The sequence below is a fragment of the Rhinatrema bivittatum genome, chromosome 3 (assembly GCF_901001135.1).
Source record: "Rhinatrema bivittatum chromosome 3, aRhiBiv1.1, whole genome shotgun sequence".
NCBI lineage: Eukaryota > Metazoa > Chordata > Amphibia > Gymnophiona > Rhinatrematidae > Rhinatrema > Rhinatrema bivittatum.
The window spans coordinates 40,464,374-40,479,230 of record NC_042617.1 but is presented as its reverse complement, the minus strand read 5'-3'; the positions used below and the strand labels follow the sequence as shown (position 1 = coordinate 40,479,230).

Here is a 14,857-nt window from a genome sequence, read left to right as displayed (position 1 = left end):
AAGTCCTCCAAGATGAAGTTTTGCTCCGCAGACTGTTAGAAATGGACGTCATCTGTTTCCCAGAAAATATGGTCTGTGTGTGTCCAGGCCCTTCATTCCCCATATTCCTGGTGGTAATACAATAGCAAGACAGATTTCACTACAGCTGACTTTAAGAATAGTTGTTACTCTTCTTCCCTGTCTATTTAGTGTCAGGTTGTCTGTGTTTATTTACAACACTAATGCACCCTGGGCAAAAAAAAAAAAAATGCTGATTTTCTTCCAAAAATTATGGCTGCTCTCTGATCCCCATGCAGTTGAGCAGCAATATTTTTTCATACAAAAGTAGTTGAAAGTTTGGAACAGCTTTCCAATGGAGGTGGGGTAACGATAACAGAATTCGAGGGAGCTTAGGTTCCTGAACGTCCCCCAGATCAGTCCAGATGCATGGGTTTTCTCCCATACCAGCAGATGGAGACAGAGAAGAGGGTGTACTTGAGTCAGTGGTACCACCTGCAGTCCTTCAGTATTTCTTTGTCTCCAGCAGATGGTATAGGTGCAAAACCTGCAGTCTGGAGATCTAAAAAAAAAAAAAAATTGTCTGCTCTTGGGGTGTTAGGAACCGTGAAGGACCAACCCCTGGTAAAGCAGGGCAAGGAGAGGGAGCTGGGGACCCTGCCTTTGGCTTTGCCTGTGGACTTGAGGAGATTGTAAGCCAGTGATCTTGTTCCTTCATTCTCTCATGGAGGTTACACTCTCTTCTCAAGTCACCTATAGACAGGAAAATATTCCTGCTTTGTTTCTTTTCAGGTGTTTAAAAAAAAAAAAAAAAGAAGAGAGCGCAGCTGAGGGGATGACTCTTGTTAGGCAGAGCCAAGGGGAGAGAAGTCAGTGCGGACTGCTGCGAGGAAGGCTAGAATCTGGTTGCTACCACCGCAGGTCATTTTTGCGTGCTTTGAGTTCTGCATAGAAGTTGTGCAGAACATTCATTTTGGACACACAGGCCGGGGATGCCTGAAACATGAGGGAAACTTGGTCTTAGTTGCACTTGGCTGAGCACGGGAAGTGCAGCAAAGCCTGTCCAGAGCAGAAAGCATGCCTGAATGCAGCAGAGCTGTGCAAGAAGTTCTCACATGGAGGGGAAGGCAGCTCGAAGTCAGCAGGTTGGCGGACTTGGGCAAGAAATTCTCTTGTTTGGCAGTGTCCACAAATACAGTGCTTCCCGGCAGTGTGGGAATGGCAGCCATTTTTAAAGGTGGCTCTTGCGGTGCAGGAAAGGACAGGGGAGGTGCCACCTTATCTCCAGGAGCAGAGAGCCTTGACAGTGCTCCAGAGGTGTCAGGGGGCATAGGGGACTCTTCAGATTCTGGGTATGATTCAGGGGAGGTGTTTTCAGCTGATTTTGTGCCTTTATTGCACAAGGCATATCTAGTCAGGAAAGGGACGGGGGAAACACCCCTGGCCTAGCAGTCTCCCATGCCAGAATAAGGCACACAGGGTATCTCCTCCAGGGGGTGTAAAGGGCTTCCTGTGTATCCCAGCTGTTAGAATAGGACTATGGCTCAGTCAGAAGACTCTGAAGCCTTGGGGGATGGGGGAGGAGATAATTCACCAGAGCCCTCTACAGAATGAGGTTGAAGATGATGATCCCACCAGGAAGGGAGAGAGCCCAGTGGCAGAGGGGGATGATCCCAAAGTGGTTCGGCTTTTCCATAAGGAGGAGGAGTTTCCTCTGATTCCTCAGGTGTTAAAAGAGCTAGGTATTAAAGAAGTCCAGAGGTAGTTGATCCTATCATGGATAGGCTCCGGGGCTCAGCAAAGGCCTTTCCCTTTCATCAGACCATTAAGAAACTTGTAGTTCAGGAATGGGATACTCCGGAAGCCAGACTGAAAATGGGTAGGGCCATAATAAAGGTTTACCCCACTGCAGGAGGACACATTAAGACCTCTTTGCAGCTACTTAAGTGGATGAGTCAGTTTCAGTGCTTACTAAAATGACTACCAGTCCAGTGGCGGGTTCAACGGTACTGAAAGATGCTCGACTGAAAGATGGAGATGCATCTTAAGAAGATTATTTATTTATTTATTTATTTATTTAACACTTTTTTTATACCGACCTTCATAGTAAATAAACCATATCGGATCGGTTTACATAAAACAAGGGTATAACAGAAGCAATAAATAAAAGTAATTAACAAGAAAAGAGAATAAGATAAAGTTACATTTAACAAGGAGTAAAAAACTTGGGAAGCTTAAGAGCTGGAAGGAAGTCAAAGGCCAAAAAATAATTAAAGAAGCATAGTCCAAAAGGAATTTGGATTAATGCAAAAGATGCTTTATTCAGTAAGTGCCAGAGTTCTTCGTTTGAATGGATGTAGGACTTTAATCTTCTACGTCCAAGTGAGGAAAAAGAAGACTAAGGGTTGTCTGGAGGATCATCGAAGGCTTGGTGGAATAGCCACGTCTTAAGTTTTTTTCTGAACGTAGTGAGACAGGGTTCTAGTCGGAGGCTTGAAGGAATGTTGTTCCAAATAGAAGGACCTGCTATTGAAAAAGCTCGGTCTTTGGTCGAGGAAAGGCGTGAGGCTTTAGTTGGGGGGTAATTTAAAGTACCTTTATGATTATCTCTAATTGGCCTATTGGAGGAATGAAGTTTGAAGGGTATTTCAAGGCTGAGATGGAGTTGGTGATGGATGGATTTATGTATTAATGTATGAAGTCTTGGTGCTGGGCATTCATGCAGTGGTATGCAGTAGCTTCATGGCACTGGGTGCCACAAATCCAAGTGAAGCAGTCTGGGACTTCACTCCCAGCAAGCAGTCAGAGCAGTTGGAGGCTGGAGTAGCCTATATTGTGGATGCCTTGTATGACTTTTTGGGCATGTCCGCACAGAATATGATGTCGATGATTTAGACTAGGTGGCTCCTGTGGTTGCACAATTGGTCGGCTGATGTCTAGTCCAAGTCAGAGTTGGGAAACCTTCCCTTTAAGGGCAAACTTTTATTTGGCAAAGACCTGGAACAGTTGGTGAAGCACTTGGGAGGATCCAGGGGGCAAAGGATACCAGAGGATAAGCCTAAAGGGAATAAGAATTTCCCGAGCAGGCAGAGGTACAGAGATGCAAGGTGATACTGCCCTGGCAGGGGGCATTTTTGCAAAGACAGGGAGCAGGCAGGTCGCAGTCCTTTTGAGGCTTGCACAACCCCATCCAGGAGAACACCAGCCATGGAGACGAAGAAGCTAAAGGCGCACAATGAAACAAGGCTACTCCGTTCCTCTCCAGAGCCATAGGAGAACGAAGTGCCTTTTTACTAGGAGTGGACCAAGATTATGATGGACCAGTGGGTTTTAACGTGCATAAGAGATGACTGCACTTTAGAATTTTGCTTGTCCGATATGCAAAGTCTACATAGCATCCCCTTGCACCTCCCAGCGCCAAGTGAGAAGCACTTTGGTCCATGGTTAGAACAGTTTCAAAAGCTGAAAGCATTATCCAGGACAGGGCCGCAGGCAGTACTCAATCTATTTTGTGGATTGAAATAAGTGAATGCAGCCCTGCAGAGCCCTCATTTCCATATGGAGACTCTGCACTTTGTGATAGTAGCAGTCTGCAAAGGGGAATTTCTACCAGCTCTCGACCTTAAGAAGCTTATCTTCATATTCCCATCCGGTTGGAGCATCAATGTTTCTGAGGTTCATGGTGTTGGGAGAACATTTTCAATTCTGCATACTTCTGTTCGAGCTAACGATGGCACTGCATACATTCACCAAAGTAATGGTGGTGGTAACTGCTCTTAAGAGAGGGGCATTCTGGTACATCCTCATCTTAAAGTCTGGCTAATTCGAACACAAGTCAAAGGAGCCATGTCAGCACTTAGTTCAATGTCTCTTGCAGAAGTGTGCAGTCTCTGGACTGGGTGGTGAATCTAACAAAGAGCAAATTGGTCCTTACCCAGTCACTGGAGAACCTAGATGCGCACTTCGATACCATTCGAGGAAAGTGTTTCTCGGAAGAGAGTATATCAGAATTATAGAAACAAGTCCAGAGGTTGTTACAACTGCTCACACCCACAATCTGGGATTATTTATTTTTATTTTATTTATTTATTTTTATATACTGACATTCGATCTGAGATATCACATTGGTTTACAATTCAGGTCCTGGGTTCTATGGCGTCTACGCTAGATCTAGTTCCTTGGGCATTCGCACATATGCAACCTCTCACAAGGTTGCTGCTATTTCAGTGGAACCCTCAGTCTGAGGATTTTCAACTCCAACTACCTCTGCAAGGGGAATCCAGCTCCAGGCTCTCCTGGTGGCTTTCTCAGGCCAATTTGGAGCTGGGCATGGAGTTAGAGATTCTGAACTGGGTGGTAGTGGCCACCGATGCCAGCATGACAGGGCCTCAAGACTGGTGGTCAGTGGAGGAAGTTTCATGGTCTATCAATTGCAAGTGAATGGTGAGAGTCTTTCGGACAATGTGATGGCCGTGGCTTACATCAGCTGCCAAGGCGGACAAGGAGTCAAATGGTGTCCCGAGAGGCTCAGGAGCGTTTTCGCTGGGCAGAGCAGCATCTGGTGACCCTAGAAGCTTCACATCTAGCCGGGATAGACAACGTTCAAGCAGACTTCCTCAGCAGGAATATGCTGGACCCTAGAGAGTGGGAGCTGTCTGAGGAAGTGATAGTTCTCATTTACTCCAGGTGGGGAGTTCCCCTGTTGGATTTAATGATATTGAAGAAGAATACCAAAGTGCAGCACATTTTCAGTCACAGACAGAGGTCGGAGTAGAAGGCATCGATGCTCTAGACCTCTCATGGCCACCCTGAGATCTTTTTGTATATTTTCCCTCTGTGGCCTCTGCTCAGAGAGTTCTGTGATGGATTGAGGTTCATCTGGGAAAAGTTATCCTAGTAGCTGTGGAATGGCCACAATGTCCATGTTTGTGGATTTTGGTAAATCTCAGAGTGGACCGGCCTCTATAGCTTGGGCTTCTTCATCAAGGACCCATTGGCTGGATCAAGTGGCTGCTTTTGTCTTCGGTTTGGCTTTTTTAAAGAAAGTATTTGCGATTGAAAGGATATTCGGCAGAAGTCGTTACAAACAATGCTGCAGGCTAGGAGACCTTCCACATCTTTGTCTTATATCTGAGTATGGAAGATTTTTGAGATATGGTGTTTTGGAGAGGAGATTTCTCCTCTTCGAGCATTGATTCCTCAAATTTTTGGCTTTTTGCAGGGCTGGTGTACAAATGTCTCTGGGTGCATGTAGCAGCCCTAGGACTCTTTTCGGGGTAAATTGCAGGGCTTATCCCTAGCCTGCACCCAGATTTAGATAGGTTCCATCTACAGCATCTAGTATGACGGATGTTTTTCTCATGGAACCTGAATTAGTTTTTGAGAGCTCTTTATGGTCCTCCCTTTTAAGCCATTGTGGAAGACATCGTTGAAGGACTTTACTCTGAAAGTGTTCTTCCTAGTGGTGATATGTTTGGCTAGGCGGATTTCAGAACTTCAGGCATTGTCTTGTCGTAAGCCCTTTCTTCAGATTTCAGGCCATGTGATATCTTTACATACAGTGTTGCATTTTCACCTCAATCAAATAGTAGAACTTCCAGTGTTTTGGGATTTGGATTCTTTGGATCTGCAGGCATTAGAGCTTCATTTGTTGGATGTGTGTCATATTTTGCTGTGCTGTGTTGAAGGTCACCAACAGTTTTAGAAAAATGGATCACTTTTTCATTCTGTTTGGTGAAGCAAGTAAAAGGAGCAAAGCTTCAAAGACTACCATTACGATTTGGCTAAAAGAAGTCATTGGGTCTGCTTATGTATGTAATGGATGTCCAATTTCAGTGGGTGTAATGAGCCCACTCTACTAGGGCACAGCGGCATCCTGGGAGGAATGTCAGTTTTCCCCACAGGAAACCAAGGGGTTAAAGGGGCTCTTAGGGGAAGATAAGGCCATTGCAGAAAGACTAAATGAATTCTTTGCTTCCGTGTTTACTAATGAGGATGTTGGGGAGATACCAGTTCTGGAGATGTTTTTCAGGGGGGTGATGAGTCAGATGAACGGAATGAAATCACTGTGAACCTGGAAGATGTAGTAGGCCTTATTGACAAACTAAAGAGTAGCAAATCACCTGGACTGGATGGTATGCATCCTAGGCAGCTGACATTCAATGCCAAGAAGTGCAAAGTCATGCATATGGGGAGTGGAAATCCGAATGAACTGTATTCGATGGGGGGAGAAAGGCTGATGTGCACGGAGCAGGAGAGAGACCTTGGGGTGATGGTGTCTAATGATCTGAAGTCGGCGAAACAATGTGACAAGGCGATAGCTAAAGCCAGAAGAATGCTGGGCTGCATAGAGAGAGGAATATCGAGTAAGAAAAGGGAAGTGATTATCCCCTTGTACAGGTCCTTGGTGAGACCTCACCTGGAGTATTGTGTTCAGTTTCTGGAGACCGTATCTCCGAAGAGACAGAGACAAGATGGAGGCGGTCCAGAGAAGGGTGACCAAAAAGGTGGAAGGTCTTCATCAAATGACTTATGAGGAGAGATTGAAGAATCTAAATATGTACACCCTGGAGGAAAGGAGGAGCAGAGGTGATATGATACAGACTTTCAGATACTTGAAAGGTTTTAATGATCCAATGACAACGACAAACCTTTTCCATAGGAAAAAAATCAGCAGAAACCAGGGGTCACGATTTGAAGCTCCAGGGAGGAAGATTCAGAACCAATGTCAGGAAGTATTTCTTCACGGAGAGGGTGGTGGATGCCTGGAATGCCCTTCCGAAGGAAGTGGTGAAGACCAGAACTGTGAAGGACTTCAAAGGGGCGTGGGATAAACACTGTGGATCCATAAAATCAAGAGGCCGTCAATAAAGAGTGGGTGGCTCGCCAGAATGACGGCTACTGCCTGGAGATAATACCCTTATTCAATAAACATACACATGGTTACTGTGACTCCAACATCACACTAAGCTACAACAGCAAGAGGAAATGTGGAAAAAAGGATTCGCACTCACAAAGTGGGGAGTAGCTGGCTTGTTACGGCGGTTACTACCCCAAACCAAATAAGCCTGATACTTCACTTTCAATACATATCCAGCATAGCTCTCTGCTTCAACGGCAGGGGAGAAGAAAAACTGATACTTCACGCATAGCTCTCTGCTTCAACGGCAGGGGAGAAGAAAAACTGATACTTCACGCATATCCAGCATAGCTCTCTGCTTCAACGGCAGGGGAGAAGAAAAAAGGATTCGCACTCACAAAGCGGGGAGTAGCTGGCTTGTTACGGCGGTTACTACCCCAAACCAAATAAGCCTGATACTTCACTTTCAATACATATCCAGCATAGCTCTCTGCTTCAACGGCAGGGGAGAAGAAAAACTGATACTTCACGCATAGCTCTCTGCTTCAACGGCAGGGGAGAAGAAAAACTGATACTTCACGCATATCCAGCATAGCTCTCTGCTTCAACGGCAGGGGAGAAGAAAAAAGGATTCGCACTCACAAAGCGGGGAGTAGCTGGCTTGTTACGGCGGTTACTACCCCAAACCAAATAAGCCTGATACTTCACTTTCAATGCATATCCTGCTTCAACCGCAGGGGAGAAGAAAAACTGATACTTCACGCATATCCAGCATAGCTCTCTACTTCAACGGCAGGGGAGAAGAAAAACTGATACTACACGCATATCCAGCATAGCTCCCTGCTTCAACGGCAGGGGAGAAGAAAAACAACCAATAAGGGCTGAATAACACAGTCTGGGTAAAACAAATAAACATGGGTGTAGCTTGCTTATTGCGGCGGTTACTACCCCTACTACCCCTAACTAATCAAGCTTGATATTTTACTTGGTTGCAGCTCCATCACTGCTCTCTACATTAATGGTGGGGGTGGAAGGGAAATAGAACCAAAGAGCTAAGAGAAACAGATAAGTATGAGAAAAAAATGTGAAGCTTGCTGGGCAGACTGGATGGGCCGTTTGGTCTTCTTCTGCCGTCATTTCTATGTTTCTATGTTTCTAGGGTACTGAAGGAACTCAAAAATTAAATTTCTGATCTATTAGTTAAAATTTGTAACCTATCATTAAAATCATCCATTATACCTGAAGACTGGAGGGTGGCCAATGTAACCCCAATATTTAAAAAAGGCTCCAGGGGCGATCCAGTGAGCCTGATTTCAGTGCCGGGAAAAATAGTGGAAACTATTCTCAAGATCAAAATCGTAGAGCATATAAAAAGACATGATTTAATGGAACACAGTCAACATAGATTTACCCAAGGGAAGTCTTGCCTAACAAATCTGCTTCATTTTTTTGAAGTGGTTAATAAACATGTGGATAAAGGTGAACCGGTAGATGTAGTGTATTTGGATTTTCAGAAGGCATTTGATGAAGTCCCTCATGAGAGGCTTCTAAGAAAACTAAAAAGTCATGGGAGAGGAGGCTATGTCCTTTCGTGGATTACCAACTGGTTAAAAGACAGGAAACAGAGTAGGATTAAATGGTCAATTTTCTCAGTGGAAAATAGTAAACAGTGGAGTGCCTCAGGGATCTGTACTTGGACCGGTGCTTTTCAATATATATATATAAATGATCTGGAAAGGAATACGACGAATGAGGTTATCAAATTTGTGGACAATACAAAATTATTCAGAGTAGTTAAATCACAAGCGGATTGTGATACATTACAGGAGGACCTTGCAAGACTGGAAGATTAGGCATCCAAATGGCAGATGAAATTTAAGTGGACAAGTGCAAAGTGTTGCATATAAGGAAAAATAACCCTTAGTGTAGTTACACGATTTTAGGTTCCATATTAGGAGCTACCACCCAGGAAAAAGATCTAGGCATCATAGTGGATAATACTTTAAAATCATCGGCTCAGTGTGCTGCAGCAGTCAAAAGAGCAAACAGAATGTTAGGCATTATTAGGAAGGGAATGGTTAATAAACCGGAAAATGTCATAATGCCTCTGTATCGCTCCATGGTGAGACCGCACCTTGAATACTGTGTACAATTGTGGTTGCCACATCTCAAAACAGATATAGTTGTGATGGAGAAGGTACAGAGAAGGGCAACCAAAATGATAAAGGTGATGGAACAGCTCCCCTATGAGGAAAGGCTGAAGAGGTTAGGGCTGTTCAGCTTGGAGAAGAGACTGCTGAGGGAGGATAAGATAGAGGTCTTTAAGATCATGAGAGGTCTTGAACGAGTAGATGTGAATCGATTATTTACACTTTCGAATGATAGAAGAACTAGGTGGCATTCCATGAAGTTAGCAAGTAGCACATTTAAGACTAATTAGAGAAAATTCTTTTTCACTCAATGCACAATAAAGCTCTGGAATTTGTTGCCAGAGGATGTGGTTAGTGCAGTTAGTGTAGCTGGGTTCAAAAAAGGTTTAGATGGGTTCTTGGAGGAGAAGTCCATTAACGGCTATTAATCAGGTTTACTTAGGGAATAGCCACTGCTATTAATTGCATCAGTGGCATGGGATCTTCTTAGTGTTTGGGTAATTGCCAGGTTCTTGTGGCCTGGTTTGGCCTCTGTTGGAAACAGGATGCTGGGCATGATGGACCCTTAGTCTGAGCCAGCATAGCAATTTCTTATGTTCTTCTCTTCACAGTTTCACACGACATTACTGGCTAGATGTCCTCTTTGCCGGAAATGAGTTTTGGAGAGGATGTACTATGCATGGGTCTTTGCAGTTCGTGCCCAGTTTAAGGGAGCTTGGTTACATCCCATTGTTAGACTGATCTGGAGGATGTTCAGGAAAGGAAACCTGCTAATTTTCATTCCTGTAGTCCCACAGATCAGTCCAGAACCCCACCCTGTCTGACCGTTTTATTCTGTATGTATATAGTAAAAGTTTTTAGCTGTATTGAATGGTTTTAATCTCCTATAGTCCAAAGGGTTCAGCTTTGGGACCATACCGTTTTCCCTGCTTGGTTACTAGTGGGGATGTTGTTATAGCTCAGTTGTATCTTGGCTTGGGTACAGTGAAATACTGAGGGATTGCAGGTGGCACACTGACTTAATTAACACAGTTTCAGTAAAGCTTTCCTTCTCTGTCTCCATCTGCTGGTAGAGGAGAAAAACACATGCATCTGGACTGATCTATGGAACTACAGGAACAAAAAATAGCAGGTAAAGTTTTCCTATAGGCACAGAGGATTATTAATTTTGAAGGAGTGAGGGGAAAATAAGTGATCAACTGGGGTCTAAGGTATTGCACCAGGAATGAAATTGGGCAGGCCAGATGGGCCTTGCGGTCCTTACCTGCAGTCATCTTCCATGTTCTGTGTTTCATTAGGGATGCTGTCAGAGCTTGGAGCTGTGCTGGGAAGGAGGAGAAATGTTCTGCTCTGTGTGTTTCTAGAGTTATGCTTGAGGGGGATGGGGCAGTTCTGATCAACTGATGGTTTTCCTACTTATGCGGAAGTGCGACTTAAAGGAAAGTAACATTTCAAAGTAATACATTCTGTTTGGAAGGAGACAGTTCAAAGCAATAAATTCATAAGCATCTGTTAATGGGAAATATTCGTCTTTTCTAAAGAGCCTGAGAGCGTTTTTCGGAGCGGCTGGATAAAATCGAGCTCAATGTGGAAGAAACCAGGTTTGGTGGAAGCTGTAGAGGGCGCCTGTGCCATACGAGATTCCTTCCTTGGATCTGTCCCCGGCAAGAATGCAGTCGAGTATGATGTGACCATTGTCATTGAGCCAGGCTTGCTTTTTGAGCTAATGGAGGTAGGAGAAGTTAGCCCAGCCCTGGTTAAATCTATCCCACCATGAAAACATTGTATAAGGACTGCAGGGAACTATTAGTGAAGCCTTCATCTTCTGTTTTATGTGGAGGGGGGGGGTTGTAATTTTTTTCAGGAATTATTCAATAAAATCCACTAGAAAAAGATTTTTGAAGGGGTTTCTGGAGAAGCCATCCTTTTGCACCTGGAATTAGGTATAAACATAACCTTGGGCTGGTAATCATTTGTCTCCTGGACCTCTTAGAGTTCAGATGGGGATCAATGAATAGCACTACAGTAAGCAGAGGAGAGCTTCAGCTGCGTAGTCCCTGAGAAGGAATAGCTCTAGACCAAGTATTGCCTTGTGCAGAGGGTAGAAGCTGTCCTCACTCTAGACATAGGCTCTCCCTCCTACTCCTTTCCCTCCTCCCCCCCGCCATGGCCTCTTCCTGACTCCTCGTCCCTTTACATATCTCTAGCCCTCCTCTTACTCTTCAGGTGACAGCAATAGGAAAAGTCAATGGCAGGGCCTGTGAAGTAGCAGGTACTCAAGGCCATGTACTGGCTTTGTCCCTCAACAGGCATCTGTAACCAAGGAAACCCATGTGAAGGCTGGGGTCAATGCAAAGCCTGTGAGTGCCTTCCAGTTCACAGTGCCTATGTTGATTTTTTTTTTTTTTTCTGTTACCTCCACTACCCAAAGATCTCTCCCTCCTGGTACTGATTTTAGCGTCCCTGGGGGAGACAGTGCATGCTCATAAAACAGAAACCCTGACCATATTACTGAAGAAATACTTGAGAGACAGTATGGCAGTGGCCCTGTATAGAGCAGCTAGCATGAGATTCACGTTTACCCTCTTGTTATAGTGTGTTGCACATACAGTTCTGTATAGCGGATACTAAATGTGGTGAAACTGATGTACTTTGTTAATGTGACACTGACTTAACTGCCATCTTCTGCAGTCCCTGCAGGCAGAAGAAATGTCCAGTACATCTCAGCTGAATGAGTTAATGATGTGCTCACAGACCACTCTCCTGACTGCGATACCACGGGACTTGCCTTCGGACGCTAATATAATCAAAGGATCCTTTGTGATTAACTTAGAAGGTGAGATATGGGCATGCGACTGGTTTATCATCATCATTTCATAAACAACTGACTTGACTCTAACAATCATGAATGCTGATCACTTGCTAATGATGAAAATTATACTGTATATGCTGCTAATTATAGAGCAGGCTGGACACACTGCCTCTGGTGGCCTTCTAGTACATGAAATGCCAAAGGTTAAAATTAGTTATAGAAGGGTGAGGAAGAACAGGCCTGGCAGACTACAGAAGCTTTCTATCTGGGCAAAATTTGTCCCTTAATTACATATTCAGGCCTGGTATCCAATCTTTAGGCAATCTTTTATTTTACTATCTATTCTTTTGGTAAAAATGAGCTGCGTAAAAGGGCTCAAGTGCGGTGCTGGTTGAGATATCCCCTGGTGTATGTCTGTGCATTAGCAGCAGCTTCCTCTGGTCTCCATACCCTGCAGGAAGGCAGCTAGAAGCCTCTGGCCTGTGTTCATTCCACTCCAGCACATTCTTGCACCGGTTTTCAGATTTGGAGGGGATAAAGCAGTGTTTTTCAACCCTATCCTGGAAGTACAATTGCCCAGTCAGGTTGTCAGAAATGCCACAGTGAATATGCATGAGATAGATTTGTATACATTGAGACCCAGTGTATGCAAATCTATTTCATACATATTCATTATGGATATTCTGAAAACCTGACTGGTTAGGTGTGCCGCCAGAAGAGGGTTGGGAAACATTGGGATAGAGCTTATTTTGGCATCAAAAGACTATAAGGGTGATCCTAAAGGCTATGTAAGAAAGGCCCTCATTAACATCTAGAGACAAAAGCCAAAATACACTTTAATAATCCTGAGGCTAGTCTGTATAGCACTGGATGTCACTGGGCCACTTTTTTCAAATGTATATTCTGCCTTTCATGACTGCTTATTTAATTAATTAATTTATTTATTTAAAGACTTTTATTTACCGAAGATCATGTACTCGTACATATCGCTTCGGTTTACAGATAACCAGCATTAGAATTACCATATACATGGTGTACATACAACAATAAACAATCAACAGTGCACAATTTATAAATAAGGAATACATTGAACATGGAGTATTACGCATTAAAAAACGTTAAATTTGAACGGTAAACAATTAATGAATAAGGTTTACATTGAATATGGCGTATTATGCAAGTAAAAAACATTAATATGTATGGTGAAGTATAGGTAGTGTGGTGCTTTATTGCTTAACCACTCAAAGCTGATTTCATTCAGGTGCTGATGGTATTTTCCTTGTACCCAGAGGGCTTACAATCTAAGCCAGTAGCTAAGGCAGTAGAGGGTGAAGTGACTTGCCCAAGGTCACAAGGAGTGTCAGTGGGATTTGAACCCTGGTTTCCATGATTCACAGCCCGCTACTGTTCAGTATTAGAGACACTTAAGTTAGTCACGCTGAGTCCTAAAGGAGAACCACGTGCTCGTGCGCTGCAGGGAGAGGATCACACACGAGCCCATTGAAGGTGGTGAGGCCTAAGGAATCTAAAGAAAGAGAGTCCCCTGCTCTTCTCTGACAGTATCTGGATACGATGGCTTCCTTTGCTACTCCAGTCACCCAGACGCAAAACACAGAGACATAGACATAGGCTGAATTACACCAGCCGCTCTAAAACTGTAATCTTCCACTGCCGGATCTTTTCATGCTTGCATGGGTTGTGGGAGCCCAATATAATCTGTTGCTTTTCCCTCCCATACCTAAGGTGGCGGCATTTGTGAAGAAGAGTCCTATCAAGTCATAATTCACTCAGCAACCAAAGAGAAATGCCCGCGCTGCCGCAAGTACATGGCTGCCTCCCCGTTGACACCCTGTCCCCGCTGCCTGGAAGCCATTGCTGAGAAGTGAGGCGTCCAGTGCTGTGACGCACACCGACGTGATCTGAGCTTGTGGAGTAGTGCATGTGCAGCTGAGATGGGAGGATTTCGCTTTGCTGGCACTGTCCACAGAAATCGATTCTTTTGGTTGCGATCTCTCTCTCTTCACCTCTTGTCTGCTTAGACAACAGGATAGTATGAACGCTCCTTCTGAGACTGAGACTTTGCATTTCTGGTTTGAGATGCTAGGGACGTTGTAAAGCATCTGTCTATGACAGGATGAAATCAAAGATATTTTTACGATTGTCAGAGCTGAAATGAAAATGCAGGAAATTGTATTCATTTACATATAAATGGAGCCATGGCTCCCACAGACTTTCCATATTATGGCAATCTGTTTTTAAGCCAGAAGAAACATGGAAATAAACGTAAAAAAAAAATACCAAAACACTATTTGCTGCACATATTCTTTTTTTAATTTAATAAACAGTATTGCTAAACTTTGTTTAAAGTGTGTGTATTAAGCACTGCATTCAGAAAAGGTAAGTGTTACTGTCCCTCAGGTAATAAAAAATACAAGTGTTTGCAGACACAGACTAGTACTCAAATCTCCAGTTAAAATTACTTTTTCATGTACTGTTCCTGTACAGTGAAACTAGAATGCAAAGGGTGTTTTTTATTATTTAATTACTTGCCTTCCCACAGCCATGCCAAAGTTGAGCTGCATTTCAGGTGCAGGAGGTAGTTATCTGTTCCAGAGGATTTACGATCTAAGTTCCCTGTACATATCCGGATCAGTCCAGACTCCTGGGTTTTGCCTCCCCTCCAGCAGATGGAGACAGAGAAGTTTTGACAGACTCTGCCCTATACCCTGAGGTGCCACCCACAGTCTGTCAGTATGGAGGTGCAAAACTTGCAGTCTGTATGGTGTGCTTAGTTGAAAAGGAAAAGGTCTTAGACAGGTAGCAGGTTTAAAAAAATAAAAACAAAGGACAAAGAGGAAAAAGGGAATTTGTGAGAAGAAGGAAAGAACCTTCAGCTTTCCAGGGGGTTGCCAGGTCCTGAGGGGATCATCCCCGCCTGGTGCTTGCTGCGGCTAGGGGTCGAGGGCCCTATTAGCCACCGTGTAGCAGCGCCTGGGGTGATACCGGGGAGCCCGGATCACTCACCCCAGAGGGACCAGA

The 14,857-nt window shown here is 44.2% G+C and overlaps 1 protein-coding gene across 1 annotated transcript in view; it reads left to right on the top strand.

The window, feature by feature from the left end:
- Nucleotides 1-14,173, top strand: part of IARS2 (isoleucyl-tRNA synthetase 2, mitochondrial) — a 165,046-nt gene extending 150,873 nt beyond the window's left edge. Inside the window, 3 exon segments of the mRNA XM_029593171.1 lie at nucleotides 10,548-10,738; nucleotides 11,698-11,842; nucleotides 13,562-14,173. Of these exon segments, the coding sequence (XP_029449031.1) occupies nucleotides 10,548-10,738; nucleotides 11,698-11,842; nucleotides 13,562-13,704 (479 nt within the window). The 3' untranslated portion in view covers nucleotides 13,705-14,173.
- Nucleotides 14,174-14,857: the final 684 nt, after the last annotated feature.